We start from the raw sequence: 19183 nt of genomic DNA, 5'->3' as shown, positions 1-19183 counted from the left end.
CCGGCACAGCCGCAGCAGGAAGGGCACGGGGCCTTGCACAGAACCTGGCACGGCCTTCTTGGGACACGTCCTGTCTGGTGGCCATCCTAAACCCACACAGGCTGTGACACAGACATGGAATGTGTGGGCCAGGGCACGAATGCTGCTCTGAGCCCTGGGGCCCAGCGAGCACTGAAATCAGCAGGTGTGGCAGAGTCCCCACTGAAGCAGACCTGCCACCCCCCGAGCCCTGGCAGTGCTGGTGCCCTTCTCCTGCCCCAGAGACCTGTGCCCCTGGGGGGCTTCTGTGCCAGAGGGCAGTCAAAGCCCAAGTGCATTGGGGGCTGGGCTCCTTCCTGCAGGGGCTGATGGCAGGAGCTCCTGGAGCAACTGCTGGCAACTCTGGGCATCTGTCAGATGATGTTGCTCCTTCCTGGAATGAATTTTTTCCATGGAAGGGATTGGCAGTAGCACCAGAACACCATCAATTTCTGAGTTTCCCAGGACAATTCAGTTGTACAGAGATACTGTTATGTTTCCTTCTGCTTTTCTGACTGTCTTTCTTGCATTCTGGGAAAAAAAAAAAAGCAGCTTGGTCCTATCAATTCCATCCCATCCCATCCCATCCCATCCCATCCCATCCCATCCCATCCCATCCCATCCCATCCCATCCCATCCCATCCCATCCCATCCCATCCCATCCCATCCCATCCCATCCCATCCCATCCCAGGTGTTTTAAGGTTAAATTTGATAGTCGAGGTTGGACTTGAATTCCAAGATGGTTTATGTGGTCAAATGTTTGATTTGAAAGTCAAAAGTTGGATTTGAAGCTCGGGGGTTGGATTTGCTGGGCAACACTGGGAAACCATGGAATAACGGCATTCCAGGCATTGAGAATTTGGAATCCTCCGGCTCCCCTCACAGATTCCTGTGGAATAATGGCATTCTGGGTATCAAGAATTTAAAAAATTTCCAGCCCTCCTTCCCAATTCCCACCAAAAAGATAGAATTACAGAATTCTGGAAATTGAGAATTTGGAATCCTTTATATGCACTGTTAGATTCCCACCAAATTCCCATGGAATAACAGCATTCCAGGCGTCATGAATTAGAAATCTTCCTGTTCCCTTCCCAAATTCCCATGAAATAATGGCATTCCAGGCATCAGGATTTTTGACTCCTCCACCTCCCCTCTCAAATTCCCATGGAATAATGGCATTCTGGGTGTCAGGAATTAAGAATTCTCCAGCTTCCCTCCTGAAATTCCCATGGAATAACAGCATTACACACATTGGGAATTTGAAATCCTCCATTTCCACTCCCAAATTCCTATGGATTAACAGCATTCCAAGCTTCAGGAATTTCAAATCTTCCATCCCCCCTCCCAAATTCCCATAGAATAACGGCAATCCGAGCATCAGGAAATTTGAATCTTCCAGTTCAGTTTCCAAATTCCCACCCAATTCCTATGGAATAACGGCATTCCAAGTACTGGCCATTTGCAATCCTCCAGTTCTGCACCTACATTCTCTTGGAATGATGGCATTCTAGACATCAGGAATTTCAAATCCTTCATTTCCCCTCCCAAATTCCCAAAAAATTCTCATGGAATAGCACCATTCCAAGAATTGGCAATTTGGAGTCCTCCAGCTCTCCTCCCAAATTCCTGTGTGTAACTTTTCTATAAATATCCTTTTTCTGTTTCTGTTTCTGTTTCTGCTGCATCTCTTCTGTATTTTTCTTTTTATTCTTGGATTTCTCAGCCTCCTTTGGACTGAATTCTTTTGGGATCCTCCCTCGTGGGGAGCCCTGCTTATCTCAGTTCTTATGATTTGAAGAAAACTCCCAAGCTCGTTAGAATCTTGTTTCTTGTGTTTATTAAAAGGTCATCAGAAAACTTAACAGGTCTCTCCAGGCTGGCTACACAAGGTTAATCTTTGCAATCTGGTACATTTCTTTCTTCTGATGGTACAAACAAGGCCTTGTGGCACACTTCGTGTCTGATGCACAAAATGGCCCTGAAATACGCAGTTCTTTTATCTTTATACCTATTTTTACCCAATTAACTGTAGACACATATATTATTTTTCTTAATGACCCAATGACCCATCACCTCTGTGATGCACTGCGGCATTCTCTGTCCAATCACTTACTACTACCCAAAAACCTCTAGGAGAAGAAGATGAAGAAGAAAGAAGAAGGGACAAGGGACAACACCCTAAATCCTCCATCTTGTCTCTTGTTCTCTAAACTTACTTTTTCACCCAGTGATTTAAAAGAACTTTCTAATCTACACACTTACACTTTTAGCTTTTTCCATCTAAATTTAACATTTGTTTTCATGTATCACCATGAAAACATGCTCATGAATTTCATGTTATATGAAATTCAGTGTTTTTCTGGATCTTATAACTAAGTATCAGAAACAAGGGCACACACTCTGTATTCCAGACTTCAACACTGTGGAATAACAGCATTCCAGGTGTTGGGAATTTCAGATCCTCCAGCTCCTCTTCCTAATTTCTATGGAATAACACATTCTGGGCGTTGGGAATTTCAAATCTTCCAGCTGCTGAACCAAATTTCAATGGAATAAAAGCATTCCGGGCATCAGGAATATGAAAAATGGCACAGTTACTGTGAAAAAATGGTCATGTACATGACGGTATCAAAAACTACAGGTGGGAAGGAAAACTGGGAATGGCTCCAGCAGCTGTGGAATCTCTGCCAAGCTCAACATCGTGTCCAGACAACTCTACAAGTCCGGAAAGCACCAAGCACCATGGAAAAATCAAGGCACTCTGTCACATAGTAGAAACAGTGTAACTGAATTTTTTGCTTAGTTTTTATATTTTCAAGAGATTTTTTCCTTTATTTTAACCTTTTTTATTTCTTTTTTCCCCTTATCTCTTTATCCCTCTATTTTTTTAATTTTCAACGAGGAAAACTGCTGACAACTCAAAGGAATAAAAATTAAAAATCAAAAAAAGCAAAGCAGTTTTCTTCTCCAGAATAATACATGAGAAAATAAGGTCTTTTAAATAGCAAAATAAAGTTGCAAACTTTTAGTCCCCAAAAAACTACAAAGAATAAATATTCAGAATACGGACAATTGTGATTATGATTATTTCTTCTATTGCTCTTTTTGTGGGATTTTTTTTTTTTTATTTGTAGTCTAAAAGGATTGCTCCTGTGAAAAAGAAGCCAAATTTAAAATTTTAATTTACATTTTTTCTCTTTTTTCTTAACCCTCCCCAGGGCTTCATTTAATTCTATTTTATAGCAAAAAGAACATTAGCCAAACAAAGCTTTAAAACAAATAGCCAGGCACTGATACATGGTAAAATTCTGATCCTTTTATATTTTTTTCTCCCATTTTTTATCAGTGTTTTTTCTTCTTTTCACTGCAATAGCATCACAAGTAAGGAGAAAGAAAAAAGGCCACAGTCCATCATCATTTTCATCATTTTACAGAAGTTTCGAAAAACTTTTGGGAATGAGGATGGGCAAAATCAGAACTACAAGAACAGGAGGCAACTGCCAGTCCCATCAGAAAGGAAAAGTGGGATTTTCTTGGAAAAAAAAATCCAATAACATTGATAAACACCAAAAAATTTCCCAACTAAAATGAAAAATTTGGGCCCTCCCAGGCCTTGGTAACCTGTTGTGTTGGAATTTCTCCTATTCCACCTCCAAGTTATTCTTTTCTCTTGCACTGTATTAGGAATGGCGAGGAGTACGACACTGACTCTCTTAGCTGCATTGTCCAAGAGAGCAAAGTTTATTATTCTTAATCTTCTTTTATACACATGTTCGAGAAGGTCTGAGAGGTAAAACTCCCATTGCTCATTAAAGGTACACATCACCTTCATTGGTTAAGTGGAACACCAGCCCTCGACTAAACAACACCTGCCAATTGGTGTCCTTTAACAAGGACTGTTGGGATTCCTTCTTATGCTTTCCCAGGCCAGAGACAGAAGCCTGTGTGACTCAGTTTCACACAGGCTCTGTGCTCCCTGCCTGCTTTCAGCATCCATACGCATCCAGTGCATTTGGTTGGAATGTTATCCTTTTTTTCACTTCTTGAAAATTCTTTTTTCCCAGTTCCTTTGTGCTTGTTTCCACTGACATTTCCTCATTCCCAGCATTATCTGGTATTTTTCCAGATCCAGATTGTGTACTGCCCCCCCCCCGCCCCTCCCAGACCCCTGAAATCACAAAAAAAAAATTCCCCAAAAATCTCAGCAGACTGAATCAGCACAACTTGTATCAGCACCATCACCGGAGTGTTCCTAGACAAACAGGCAGAATATTTGGGATGAGCATCCACTATCCAGCAGATCCATGAATTCCTGCAATGTGGCGCTGGAAAAAGCTGCTAAAATTGTGATTTTGCCATTCTGGGAATGTTTTGGAGCCCAGGTTTATTCCCATGGAGAATAAATTTCTTCCTGGATTGAACCAATCCATTTGGAAGGCTGCACATGGCTCACCTGGACTGGGAACAACTGGGGAAAAAATGGGAAAATCATGGATTACAAACATGATAGCTCCATCCCTCTGGAATGCTGCACATGGCTAACCTGGGCTGAGAAAAAGCAGAAAAATCCTGGATCACACACCTGAGGGAGGGTGTTAATCCTGGCTCATCCCACAAACTTCCATTCCTCAATCAGGGAAGGATGGATTAGGGAAATCCCCTGTCCAGGAGCACCTATGGCACCTCCCAAATAAACATTTCCTTCTTTTTCCAGTTCCAGGAACTGAAATCCTGGATTATTTCCCATCAGGAAATGGGGTTCATTAAAGACCAGATTTTATTCCCAGCATTCCAGTCTTAAGTACTCCAGCCATTCTGCTGATTTCTATCCCAGGTGTGATTCAGAGGGTTGGAATCTCCTGGAAAAGGGGATTGATGGTTTGTTCCTTGGAAACCCCAGGGCTCTGGTCCTGGCACATCCTGGCATTCTCACCCCCCTCAGATAAACCTGCTCCAGTTAGGAGCCCCAGGGAAGCATCAGAGCAGCCGGCTGTCAGTAACAAGGCAAATCAAGCCTGGGGGCTGCTCATGGAGCTGAACCAAGATGCACCTGGGAGCCCTCAGCAATCCAGCCAGCACCACATGGGCAGGAGGACACAGACGGTGCTGCCAGGCTGGGACAGGGCTTGTGGCTTCAGCACAACCACCAAAGGCCAAGGGTCTTCTGGCCATTTTCCCTGCACCACTGCATACCTGGGCAGCTTGCTGAGCACAAGCACCCTCTTCCCCCTCTTCCCCTATGCCCTGCAGACCCTGGGCAGCAAAAGAACAGTCTTGCAGTCTGTTTTTTAGAACATATCCTATATTTAAACACTACAGAAAACTGAAAACACAAAAAGGACAGACTGGAAATAAATGGAAAATGCCTGCTGGATCAGGCGGCCACAGTAGACAGAGGCTCCCAGATCACGTCTCAGTGGAGCTCCAGCAGCACAGCCAGGCACAGCCCCATGGACGAGGCCGTGACCTCCATGCCCTGTGGAGCTGATCTCTCAGCCTCACGAACACAGAGATTGGAGCACGGTCTCCTGCCCTGAGAAGGTCCAGGGTTTCACTGGCCAGGCTTCCCTCCTCAAGGCTGATGTCACCTGCCATGGCTTCAAGGGCTGGAAGAGAGAGCAACAGAGCCACGGTCAGATCCCAGACCTGCGGTGACCCAACGAGAGCCCCCTGCCAGGGCCATGCCAGCCGGCTCTTGCCATGGCCAGCAGGGAGCATGGACCAAGGGGATCAGCCCGAAGCTGCTGGCCATGAATGCCCCACGTACCCCTGAAATCTCGGTGAGCTCTGCCCACGCCGCCCCTCATCCACACAGGGAGCAGAGCCCCCCGCAGCCGGGCCAGGGCTTGCAGCTCCCCCCGCCAGCCGCCACTGTCAGCCCGCTGCCCTCACTCACCTTCGGAGATGAGCTGCAGCTCTGCCTGCTGCCCCCTCAGGTGCCGCCCGGCCATCCCTGAGAACACAGAGCCTGTCAGGGCCCCAGCGGCACAGCTCCCTGCCAGCGGCGCTGCCAGCCCTGGGGCCACACGCCCTCCCGCCCCCGGCAGGGCTCAGCCCGGGCCCGTGCCGCATCCTGACTCAGCCCAAGGGCACGGCTGCCAGAGGCCGGCAGCAGCCCCGAGGGCAGCCAGGGCTCCAGGGCGCCGGGCCCGGATGCCGCTGCCGGGGCAGCAGCCGCGGCTGGGCCCGAGCTGCGGTGGGGCGGGGAGGGAGCCCGGGTTCCTGGCTCAGCCATGAACCTGATGGCCGCCGCTCGCAGGGACTCCTGTGGGCTCTGCAGGTACGGCAGGGCCCGGCGCAGGTGCTCGGCCGCTCGGCTCCTGTCCTGTGCCAGCTGCAGAGAGCGGCAGGAGGGAAGGGTTGGCGCCGGCTGTGCCCCAGCCCCGGGCTCCCGTGCCCGCCCAGCCCTGAGGCCCGGCCAGCCCCACACACTGGGCACCAGGGGCAGGGGGCTTCTCCAGCCTGAGGCTGGGGCTTGCAGGCCACCCTTACCAGGATGTCGCCCAACATCCACAGGTTCTCCTGTTCCAGCTTCTGGAGATCCCTCCTCTTCAGGAACTTGGCTGCGCAATGCAGCGTTTCTAGGGAGGCCTGGAGAGCAGCAGAGACCCAAAGTTGGCCCCACAGCCCAGGGCACAGGAGCCACGTCCCTGTGCCAAGGCCTGGAGGAGGCTGCGGCCGGCAAGGCACCAGGGCAGGAGGCAGCCCAGCTCCCTCCCAGAGCAACACCAGCAGCCCACGAATCCTCACCTCTGCCACACGCTGGTTCTCATCATGGCAATGGAAGAACAGGGGCAGGAGGCTCTGGCGCACAGGCATCTCCAAAGGATTTCTTCCCCTTCCCAAAAAATCCACTGTAACTTGGAAGAGCCCTATAGAGAGCAGCTGCACATGGCTATTCTCCTGTAAGAAAGGAAGGGTAAATGATGTTAGTTGATGTTAGCATTGTGTGCTCCAGGCTCAGGTTGGCACAGTCCTGAAAATCTACAGAGTACAAAGTGTCTGGGCAGCACTCAGTGCCTTTGGCTGAGGACACAGAGCCTTACGTGGTCAAAGAGCGGCAGGAGCGCCTCAGCCAGCTGCAGGGCAATGGGGCTGGGTACCACAATGTATTTGTAGGTGAATATGAAGCTGAGTATGATGAGTGACATCCCAATTATGTCTGCATCCTTGTCCTGAAGTAGCTCCATGAGTGTTTCAGTCAGGCTCCACATTTTTTTCGCCTGTGTGGAACACAAGTGTGTGAAATCGCAGCTTGCTGCTGTGGCAGAACCCAGAGTGCAAAGGCCAATCCCGAAGCACTGGGGCAGCTGAAGCAGGAGTCAGGAGAGCTGGGAGCAGCTGCCTCAGAGCTCCAAGCCCAGCCAAGCCCAAGTGACTGCATTCCCCAGCTTCAGCCACTGTCCCCTTCTCACCATGGAGGGATGGTCAATGAACTTGAGAAGGGCCCTGAGCGCCAGGTGATGCCTCTCCCTGCACTCGCTCTGCAGGCACCTTGAGGAGACCTGCACAACACTGTCACTGCATTCACTGGAGTCCAGGTACTCTGGGATCTGAAAGGCACAGGGCAGTGACAAGGAAGCCAGCCGGCAGAAGCCTGGAACCGCACAGGGCCGGGCCCAGGCAGCAGCACAGGGCACGGGCAGCGTCCCAGGCAGCTGCGGCTATGAGAGGGCAGAGAGCTGGCAGGCAGCTCAGGGAGGTAGTGCTGGCCATCAGGCTCACCTCCACAAGGAATGCCAGGGCGGGCAGATCCCAGCGTGGCTCTTGTGTGCTGAGCAGCCAGAGGAAGTGCAATGCAATTCTGGAACACAACCCTAGAGAAGCGTGGCACATCTCCCTGGCAGGGTAAAAATGGGACCAGGACCCTGAGCAAACCTCTGCCAGGGGACTCACTCCCATGGGCCTGGTCTTTCTCCCCAAGGATGTGAGTGGACATGGGCTCCTTGGGAGGCAGCTCCTTGTGGGATATTTCCTCTCCCAGAGGAAAGTCTTTTCCCAGTCTGCTTGACCATCCCTTGCTAACAAGGCCCTCTGGCCCACAAGCACGGGGACGGTATTGGGCCAGGTCCAGAGCCCAGGGCAGAAATGCCAGATGCAGTGGGGAGAAGGGGGTCTCACCTGGCCAGCAGACCCACGGCACAGTGGTGGGTGTCAGCACACAGCAGTGTGTCCCAGCCACACTTGCGTTCCATTGACAGCACCACTTCCTCATGGTGCATTTGGCAGAGGAGAGACTTGAGGGTCTGCACTGCAAACCTGTGTGCACAGCAAAGTCCAGGTCATGCTGGGAGCACTGGCTTCTGCCCTTGAGATGTGGCAGGGGCAGGAGGACTGGGATGGAGCACCTGTTGGGGCTGGTGGCAAAGCCGTGTTCTTCCTGGCATCTCTTCCAGAAGTTCCAGCCCTCCTCTGGCATCTGTTCTGTGCTGAAGAACACTTGGAGGAGCAGATGCACAAAGAGCTGGGGGAAATACACTGTTAAAGCTTCTGGCCAGCAGGGCACCTGGAGGATCTTCCACATCACCACAGTTGCCTGCAGGGGACAAAGCAGCCTGAGACAGCGCTCAGTGTCCAGGTGTCCGTGTAGCAGGGCCTGAGTGTGGCAGGGAGAGGCCGGGGAAGACGCAGGGAGAGAACCTGGCCTGGTGGCCTTGAAGCTGCCCCTAGGCCTGGTTTCAGCCCAGTGCCTGAGGCAGGGAGATGCAGTGGGGGAAGGAGGGTGCAGAGCTGCTGGAGAGGCAGCCTTGGGGTGAGTGCAGGCCAGTTCCAGAAACTCACAGCCAGGGCAAAGACACCCGTGGTCTTCCAATCCGAGGTGCACCTGCTGTACTCTGGCCAGTCCCCCAGCACATCCAGGAGTATCAGGAGTGCCCTCTGTGCAGTCCTGGGCGAGCACAAGATCCTCTTCCATATGGTCATTGCAGCTCTGCAGGGTCAGAGCTCCATGTCAGGCACAGGGTCTCAGACACATCCCCATGGCCTGGGTAGCAGCAGGGAGCTGAGCTGGCTGCCAGCTCTGCCTCTGCCCACTGCCCCTCAGCAGCAGCAGCAGCCAGGCAGCCCAGGCCTGTGGGGACAGGCTGCTGAGGGGCAGGGTGGCAGCACGGCAGCAGGCTCAGGGGCTGACATGCCAGGGCTGGGAAAGGGAGCAGCCAGAGGCCCCTCTCTGTTGGTGACACACCTGGGCCAGGTTGTACAGGGCAATGGGCTGGGGAGCCGTGAGCCCTCTGGACAGGTGGGCCCCATACCTGTCACACGTTGGGGCCACACGCAGGAGAGTAATGACCACATTGTCGGGCTGTGCCTCGGTGAGATCCAGCAGGGTCCTCTCCAGCCTGTGCTCAGCAGATTCATTGGTCATGAGCACCTGGTGGATGCACCTCACGATGGCGGGCACCTGGAGAAGGCGTGGGGAGAGTTGGAAAGCTGTCAGAGGGAGTCAGGAATGTCCCCAGCTTCCCCAGAGAAGTGCTTTCCTTCTCATCACACTGCAATGGCCTCCAAGGCTTAGAGTGAGCAGCAGGCATGGCTTGGGAGGCCAAGCAATTCCTGGAGGATCAAACCCTGGCCACAGGGTTTACTTGCTTTGGACTGCAAAGAGCCTTCTCCAAAATCCATTTCAGCATGGTAGCACTGGTGTCAGTGGTGTAGGCATCACAGTTTTCCATGGACACAGTGCCCATGATGCTGGTCTCTTCTTCCCAAATGCACTTGATGAATTTGCAAGTCAGGCAGGAGAAAGAAGGGCAGGAAGAGAGGGATATTGCATGGAGTGCTCCAAGCTCGGTGCTTGGCTGGGCAGTGCCAGCAGGCCCAGCCCAGGTGGGGATGGCTGCAGGTACTTGTGCTGTTCTGGAGATGAGGCCGCAGGCGGGGTCCTGCTCTTGAGTCTGGTCCATGGCTGCATCTGGCAAAGAGCAGCCAGAGCTGAGGGGCTACAGGAGAGGCCAGAGAACACAGCCCAGCCGTGCACTCCCCAGGCAAGGACAGCTCTGGGATGCCCCCGGTTAATGCAGCACAGCCTCTGCCAAGGCACAGCCTTGGCCCTTCTCTGGTCCTGTCCATGGGTGTGTCCCCAGAGGATGGGATGGGATGGGATGGGATGGGATGGGATGGGATGGGATGGGATGGGACAGGACCCAGGTGGATGCAGGCCCCAGCCTTGTGGCTCAGCTCTGCCACTCACCCTCCTGTAGCAGCTGGAACTGCTGCACCTATTTAGTCTGTGCTGGGGAAGCTCCAGGGCCTCCTTCTTCCTCCTCCTCCACCCAGGCCAGGTTGGGTGCTCTCAGAGCTCTCTGCTCCATGCCAGTGATTGGATTTATGGCTACTTGCAGGAGCGATGCCTTGCAACAGCTTCACGTCAGCAAGTGCTGCAGTTGTGGCTGGAAGGCACCTGCAAGACTGAAGTCCTGGCAAGACCACAGGACAAGTCCTGCTCTTGGGTCTCGAGGCCTCCTGCCACAAGGACGGGAGGCTCCTCGACAAGGACAGAGGTCTGGCCTCGAGGTCACGTGTAGGAATAACACTTCAGAAAAGCTCCGGGTCAGACAGAAACGAGTGTGCTGTGCAGGGGCTCCTCACAGCACCGCTCTGGTGTGTCCTGTCCCGTCGCATGCACCAAGCACTGTGGTGTGGCCGTGTCACCACCAGCTCCTATGTCACCACATGTCACATGGGCCCTTTGACACCCTGTCCTGTGCCATGCCATGGTGACCATGCTGCACCATGTCACAAAGGGCCCTTGCACACACGGCCACCTGCCCTCAGGCCACCCCCAGCCCCCCCAAATTGGCCCAGTTGGAAGGAATCCCTCACTCCAAATGTCTAAGGCCACCTGACAGGATCTTTAGGAACAGCTCAAACCATCAGCAAACACTGCCCTGCTCTGCGGGCTCAGGGCAGCAGAAGGAGCCCCAGGGCTGCCGACACAGCCGCAGCAGGAAGGGCACGGGGCCTTGCACAGAAGCTGGCACAGCCTCCTTTGGACACGTCCTGTCTGGTGACCATCCTAAACCCACACAGGCTGTGACACAGGCAGATGTGGGGAATGCAGGCATAGAAAGCTTTCAAGGCCTTGAGCATACAGGCTCCGAGATAGAGATGGATGCAAAGTTTGACCTGAGACCTTGGAGAAGGCTTGAAGCTTTAGAACTATAAAGTTGCACAGACTTGAAGTAAGAATAGAAGTTTGTAGTTTCAGCAGAAATACGCCTCATGTAAGTGAATAAATATGTTAAGCAAGCATGTGAAAAATGTTCAAGTTTAGCTTTTGAACCTGCCAGGGAGGTCCCCAGTGAACATCAAGGCAGACATGTGGGGAAGTGCAGATGATAGGGCTAACTCTGGCAGGAGAAGCTGTTCTGTGTCTGCTGATGGTGCCAGCAGCCTGAAGGAGCAACCAGGAGAAGCACTGAAAGCAGAGAGGTGCAGTTTTGGGCAGCACAATATCAAAAGCTATCAAGCCATTAGACAGAATGCAAAGGAGGGCAGCAAGGATGGGACAGGGTATGGAGGGGAAGGCCTTGGTGCAGCTGAGGTCACTTAGTTGAGCCCAGAGAAGAGGAGACTAAAGAGAGTCTTTGGGGTCTTCAGCATCCTCCTGAGAGGAATCACAGGGGCAGGTGCAGATCTCTTCACGCTTGTGACCAGTGACAGGAGTCAAGAAAAGGGCAGGCAGCTGGCTCAGGGCAGGTTATATTTGAATATTAGGAAAAGGTTTTTCACCCAGAGCATGGTCAGCCACTGGGACAGCTTCTCCCAGGAAATGGTGACAGCACCAAGCACCTCTGAGTTTGACAAGTGTTTGAACAACACTGAGCAGTCACATGAGGTTTTAGAAACCATGTAAACAGTCAAGGCTTGTGAACTCCAGGCTTACATCAGCATATACTTCTGATGATTACTTTAGGCAGTGTTTTCAGAAACTCGTTTTACGTCGTGTCATACTCCAATTCCTTGGAGATTGTGCAGAACATGTCATCCTTTTTTATACATTGCTTGTTAGTAATATAAAAAAGAATATTGGTGTTGGGTGACTCAGAGATAGCCAGTGTGTGTAAGGTGTAGTATACGGGGAATAAAGATAAGGAAAAAAGAAGAACTACTAATAGATACTGCTAAGTTTGGAAATGTAGATAGCATTAAGAATGAATAACACAAGAAGTAAAGTTGTTATTGAAATGAGTCCACTAGAATGTATTTCAGCACATTAGAAAGAATCCTAGAGGGTCATTTTTTGAAGCAAGGTCATGTGATTCAAAAGTGTAGCCAGTGGTAGCTTTTGTATAAATTAGAGAGTGATGAAAAGTGAGCACCTAAAGGATCTGTGTTGGAGTCTGAGGCACAGAGTGTGCCCTTGTCTCTGGTTCCTAGCTCTGACATCCAAGAAAACATTGAATTTCATTGAACAGCATGAAAACAACTTTTAAAATTAAGTAGAAAAACTAAAAGTGTAAGTGTGTAGATTAGAGAGTTTTCTTAAGTCACTGGGTGAAAAAAGTTAAAGTTTAGTGTATAAGCTAGTTTAGAAAACAGAAAACAAGAAGACAAAATGGCTAGTTTAGGGTGTTGTCTCTTTTCCTTCTTCTTTCTTCTTCATCTTCTTCTTTTAGAGGTTTTTGGGTAGTAGCAGGTGTTTGGATAGAGAATGCCGCAGTGCAGCACACAACGTCTTGGGTCATAGGGTCACTAAGAAAAATAATTTACGTGTCTATACTTAATTGGGAAAGATTAAGAATAAAGATAAAAAGGCTATGCAGTTCAAGGCCATTTTGTGCTATTCAGGTCACCACAAAGCTGTGGTGGACTGAACTTGTGCAGAAAGTCTGGGGAAGACCTGCCAAGTCTTTTGATAATAAATATTAATAAACGCAAGAAACAAGAAGCAAACAAGCCTTTGGAGAATCTTTCCTGAAACAGAACTGAGATAAGGGAAACTCCCCTTTGAAGAGGTATCCCAGAAGGGCTTAGCCCTGAGGAGACCAAGATTCCACAGCAACAAGTGGTGTCCCATATCTGTCGGTCAGTAAGAGCTCAAAGGATTCGATCAAAGCCTGCCTGGATCAGAGCAGCCAGTTCCTGAAAGAAATCCATCTGGATGAAAATATCTGCTATCAAATTCCAGAGTTTCAAGGGCCCAGGACTCAGAAACATCGGATTCTGCTGGTCAGTAATCTGAAGAGATAGCCAGCATGTCTGGTAAGCTCTGTCCAACCTAGGAGATGAGATGGAATATTTCTAAGGAGGAACAGGCAATTTTACAAAAATTAGAAAAAATAATAGAGCAGTCCTTATATGAAATTCCAACGAAAGAGTTGGAATTTTTACTGGTCTGGGTGAGAGAGAATTACCCCACCATTAGCAAGGAGCAATTGTTTGAACCCTATATATGGGCAAATGCAAATATGAGGTTAATAGAGTTAGAAACCCCGGGAATGTGTGTCCATGGAAATATGACAGAAACAAGTCATACTGTCTTTAATGTAATGTATCACAGTCATTTTCCAAAACTGCCTTGCCAAGGGGGTGGAACAGGGGGAGAGGAAACCCAGCCACCCAGATCCGAACTGCCCTTTCCAAAAGCAAGGGAAACCCCCAAATCCCTCAACAGCGTGGGAGCCCCTGATCCCAACGCCTCAGAGGATTTGGGAAAAGAGGGAGAGGTGTGGGGGGAAAGCTGAAAAAGCAGAGGGTGTTGCGATTACTATGGAAAGCAAAGTGAGCAGTTTGGAAAAGTACTAAAAAGTACTAAAATCCATAAATTCCTAAACGGGATTTATCTCCTAAAAAGGAATTCCTCCCTAAATACGGGATTTTAGAATTTTTTAGAATTTTAGAATATTTTTCGAATGGTACAAAACCCGTTGGAGGCTCAGCCGTTTATAAAACTGAAGCCAGAGCGAATTCATGGAGCAGCATCGCTACCTTGTGGCCAAAAGGCATCACAGCAGCTTCTAATTTTTTCTACAAATACAATCGAGAATATTTTAGACAAAAACGACGCAATATCAACAACAGCAGGCGAAGGAATTCCTCTGTCATCGATTCAAATGCCACATTCTCTGCTTCAAGCCGATATTTCAGCTTTTCAAAAGACTGCTCCAAAGGACTGGTTCTCAGGACAGGACATCTCTTCTTCGACAAGATTACAATTTTCTCCTGTTTTTCAAGATTTAAAGGAAGCTGTGTGCATTCACAATCCACAAACACTGTATTTTTCTACTATACCTACAGCTCCTCAACAACCAAAGCTACAATCTATATCAAATCTCCCTCAAAGAGGAGGGGGAGGACCTGATATGCAGGTACTTCTCAAGGAAGGTGCTGATGCTTTCAGAGAAACTGAGGATATTACAGTATTACCAGTGAGGCTTGGAAGAAGAGATGATGTTCCTAGGTGGGAGCCTGTGGATCACTGTCTTTTAAAGGATTGACAAGATGCTGTGGAAGGAAAAGGACTTGGTTCTCCATATTTTCAGCAATTATTAAGAGGTCTTTTCCTCAGCCATGAAATGACACCATATGACTGCAAGTATATAGCCTCAACAATTTTCACAGATTCACAATATATACTGTGGAATTCAAGATGGAGAAAAGCTCTCCTTGAACTGAGGAACAAATATGCAAGAGGACCGTATGCAGACATCACAGCAACTCAAATGGCAGGAGTAAATGTGCCGTATCACAAGCCAGAAATTCAAATAGCAGATCTGCCTCCAGAAGTGCTTTGAGATGTTGTAGAAGCATCTGAAAAGACACTGCTGCAAATTCAACCTACTGGAACCTCAGAAGGCATCTACACAGAAGTGAAGCAAGACCCTTCAGAGCCTTTCACTACCTTCATTGATCACCTCACACAGGTGATTGACCAGCAGGTGATGGATGAAAAGGTGAAGCCACACATGCTTCAAGGCTGTGCCTTCGCAAATGCTAATGCAGAGTGCAGACATACTGAGAGTGCGTTGCCTGGATATCCAGCCATGGAAGAAATGATAGAGGCATGTAGCAAGATAGGCACTCCGCATGTTGCGAGTGTTTCGACAGAAGAATTCGAGAGAATGCTCGAAGAACAACTCAAAGGATTTATGAAAATAGTAAAGAGTATGAAGTCAGGTTTTCAGTGACTCAGCTGTGCAGATATGATGGAAACATCGCTTCATGAGGGAGCACGCTTTCCATGTGGGAAACTGGGAAACATGAAAAAGAGCTGCCCATTGCAGAAAAAAGTACAAAGCCTTTGTCCCAGGTGCCGAAGAGGAAAACATCATCCCAGCCAATGCTATTCAAAAAACAGATGTAGAGGGAAAACCTCTAGCTCTGCTGGGAAACTCCAAAAACAGTGCAAAGAGTCACCACATGATGACACAAATGGAGATGGAGCGACAGCCTCAAAGTCAATTCCATTAAAGGCCTCTGGTCAGAGAGTGATCATCAGGGAACGCCAATCAGATTCCCTCAGCAAGACCATTTGTCAATTTCCCAGTGATCCAGGCTTATTGCCACCAGGTGCACAATGTGAATTGGCAACGTCCGACTTGGTTTGTTTTTTGAATGAAGATCATGCGGTACTCCATACAGGAGTCTCTGGAACATTGAAAAAAGAGGCAAGACTTCCTGATTATAGGCAAGGACAGATGCAGTATTCTGGGGCTTGTTATTTATCCATGTGTTGTTTCTGCAGACTAGAATGAAGAATTGACAGTTTTAGCTCAAGCTTTACGTCCTCCATGGATCTTTTCGGCAAAACCTTTAGTAGCTAAAGCCATTGCTTTGCCTCTGCATGCAAATTATCCAATCAGACCATTGATCAGCAGGCAAGTTTTATCTATTAATGAGTCTACTGAAGTTCATGCCACCTGGGTAAAGCAGATAAGTCGCGATAGACCTGTAATCACCTGCAACTTGACATAAAATGGCAAGACAGTGTCAATTCAAGGGACAATGGACACAGGTGCCGATGTCACAGTCACCTCACATCTCTTCTGGCCCCAGGAATGGAGCTTAAAAACTCCTTTGAGTACCCTTTCAGGCAAAAAAGGAAAAGGATATGCTTGTGTCTCCACAGGTGCAGGACCAAAGTGGGTTCCTGCAAAGTGCGTGAAACCGTATCAAGCTGAGAAACAAGCAGACGAAGACTCCAGAAATCAAGAAGCCAGTACGCAAACGTGATTTAGCATGAAAACAGCATTCAACATCTTAGACATTGAACAAACAGCGTGCAAAATTTATGGACTGAGGACTTTGTGAGGGAGGGGTGTTTAATACAGAAATTTAAGAACTTTTGCGAGAGATAAGGTTGTTGAATAAGATCAATTAGCCATTGTATTTGTGCCTTATCTTTTGTTGGTTGCCTTATGCAACACAGTTTTGCCATGAATCAGTCGAGAGAAAATGTCTGGAGAGCTTTGACCAATGTGTCAAATCTAGACATCATCTGCTTGACTCATTCAGGGTCAGGGAAGCCATTCTAAAACAAGTAATCAAAGAAAAAAGTTGGTTTTTTTGGCAAAGAGAAGAGGGAGATACAGGAATCCAGAAATGGAGAGACATTTCTCTGTCCTATTCTCCAAAACAGTATCAATCCTATTTGCCATTGACAGAAAGGCTTCCAAATATCCCTGGGTAAACCAGGATTTATAAAAAATTAAGTAGAAAGTAGTAGAATGTTTAGTATGCCACTGAGGTGAAAAATACAGATTTTATAGGGGTTTAATACACGGAGTAAAGATGGAGGAAGAAAGGTGTGGTCTTTTTTAGCTCTTCTTCTTCCTTCTTCTCCATGATTCTGCAGTTTTTGGGAGCACAAAGAATGTTTGGTTGAAAGTTAGTTGCAGTTTTAGTTATGTAAGTAGATACTGAAAACTTAGTTGTTAAAATAGAAAAACAATACATGTGTCCGTAGTTAACAAGGTTAGAAATAGATATAAAGATGAGGCAGCCGCGTGGTTCTGGGCCATTTTGTACCATCAGAGCAAAATGAGCCAGGTTGTGGTGAATGGAACTTGTGCAGATAGTCTGGAGAGACCTGCCAAGTTTTGTAATAACCTTCTAATAGACATGAGAAAAAAAGATTCAAATGAACTTGGGAGTTTTTCTTCAAACCCAGAGAACTGAGATAAGCGGGACTGCCCATGAGGGAGGATCCCAAAGGAGCTCAGCCCAAAGGGGACTGAGAAATCTGTGAGGAAAGAAAAACACAGAAGAAGTATAGAAGAAGCAAGAGAAAAAAAAGAACAAGAGAAGTTACAGGTTTTAGGAGATCTGTGATAGAGATGAGGAAGTGTTAAACTCGTTCCAACCAGCTGCCCAAAGCAGTGCCTTTAGTCTCTTTTCAGCTGGGGAGTAGCACCGGCCTTGTTGAACGCAGGCAGCAGCACGAGCAGGGCTCCTCCAGCAGCAGGGACACACCACGAGCCAGGAGGGGACCGTGGCACCAGAGGGGACTGTGGCACCAGTGGGGACTGTGGCACCAGAGGGGACTGTGGCACCAGTGGGGACTGTGGCACCAGAGGGGACTGTGGCACCAGAGGGGATTGTGGCACCAGAGGGGACTGTGGCACCAGAGGGGACTGTGGCACCAGAGGGGACCGTGGTACCAGAGGGGACTGTGGCACCAGAGGGGACCGTGGCACCAGCCGTGCCCAAGGCCTGAAAAGGGTGGCAAAGTCAGGTGGTGCTGCCTGGCTGCATGAACAGCTCAGGCAGGGCGTGGTGAGGAGCCAGGTCTGGGGGCCATCCAAGGAGTCCTGTCAAGAGCAAATGGTTCTAATATTCTCTCTGGGAAAAAAAAGGGGCAATCTTTAGAGTGAACTGAAGTGCTAATAAAGATTTGCTCACGTATGGTGGGGTTTCTCTGCAAATGGGCTTTGATGGAAAACTTGTGACCACATTTGGTTTTGCAGCTTTATTGAGGAATGGAGAATTGTTTGTAGCTCAGTATTTTCTCAGGAGGAGCCTTACATTTTAGCACAGGAGGAAGGTAAGGCAAAGGTTTAAAAGCTTTCCCCTCCTGAAGTGACACACTTTCTGAGGAGTCTGAGGAGAATTCCCCTCAGCCTCTGCCAGGGCTGTTTGCCTCCTCTGCAGGCTCAGGATTCTGGGAGTTCCAGGAGCCTCAGGTGACACGGTATTTTCCTCTGAATATTTCTTGTTGTGCAGTATACAGGGAGAATATTTTGTGTGAGATTCTCCTCTGGGCTTTGAGGTGAATCTCAGTAATTCTGTTGATTTTCATGTCCAGATGGACTTTTTGTAGATAGGAAGGAAAAGGGAAGAGGCACCATGGAAAATTAATTGCTCAAAATTTGAGTGGCCCAACCACACTAAAAATGAAGTCTAAACTGAAAAAAAACTTTTATTTTTTTTTTCCTTGATAGGTGGGTTAAAATATGAAGTGTAAATAATGTTCTTTGAAAAGGTTCAGCCAGAACCCAGCTGTATGAAAATCAAAAGGGATAAGACAGGGCATGGGAAGAATCTTCAGCCCTTCCCGTTGAAGGTAAAAGAGTAGGACAAGTGCCTCTGGCTGTTACCCACAGGTAATGTGTTATTTGTAGCCAAGAGCAGATGCCCCAAGCTGCTGATGGCCCAAGCCCTGCCATGGCTGTCCCACTTTCAGTCCTAGCTGGACCAGGGTGGCCGGCTCGGGAGGGGAGGAGGTGGGGGGATCTCAGGGGGCTTCCTCTTCACAGCCGGGCTGGGGGGCCGTGGGGGAGGCACGGAGTGCTGGTGCTCTGCTTTCCAGGTCGACTCCTGCTTCTGAGGCCACATCTGAGAGCTGATGAACGAGGCAGTCTCTGGGCTCCCTGGGGGCAAGGGAGAATCACACCTTCTTGGCTGGTATGCTGGAGCTGCAGCAGGGTGACTGTGGAGAGAGGAGGTGGCTGAGGCCCCCAGCTGCCATGGGCACTCAGGGACCCTCCTGCACAGCAGGGCCCAGAGCGGCCAAGGCTCCCCAGCACGGCTGGAGCTGCTGGCACAGCTTGGCCCAGCTGGACAGCTGCCTCTCAAGGCCGCAGCGAGCAGGGGATGGCTCTGGGCAGGGTCCCTGGCCAGGAGCGGGCGCCAGAGCACCTCTGCCTTTCAAGGGCAATCTCGTCCCCGCTCTTTCTCCTGCCCACCTTGCTTTGCCTCTGCCTGCTGCTCCGGGGGCTGCTCTTG

General features: G+C 49.2%; 2 protein-coding genes across 7 annotated transcripts in view; both read right to left on the bottom strand.

Annotated features, from left to right (window-relative positions):
• LOC147646837 (uncharacterized) overlaps positions 1–19183 on the bottom strand; it is a 410249-nt gene that overhangs the window by 183995 nt on the left and 207071 nt on the right. The window lies entirely within an intron of this gene.
• LOC147646843 (uncharacterized) overlaps positions 18360–19183 on the bottom strand; it is a 72462-nt gene continuing 71638 nt past the window's right edge. For all 6 annotated transcript variants that reach the window (XM_086872876.1, XM_086872877.1, XM_086872883.1 and 3 more), the window contains one exon: positions 18360–18887. In XM_086872876.1, the coding sequence (XP_086729002.1) occupies positions 18644–18887 (244 nt within the window). In that variant the 3' untranslated portion in view covers positions 18360–18643. The remainder of the gene's footprint in view (positions 18888–19183) is intronic.

The sequence above is a fragment of the Cyanistes caeruleus genome, unplaced genomic scaffold (genome assembly GCF_971803275.1).
Source record: "Cyanistes caeruleus unplaced genomic scaffold, bCyaCae1.hap1.1 HAP1_SCAFFOLD_78, whole genome shotgun sequence".
Classification (NCBI taxonomy): Eukaryota; Metazoa; Chordata; class Aves; order Passeriformes; family Paridae; genus Cyanistes; species Cyanistes caeruleus.
Note: the sequence above shows the minus strand (reverse complement) of the source record. Positions and strands in the feature narration are given on the sequence as shown.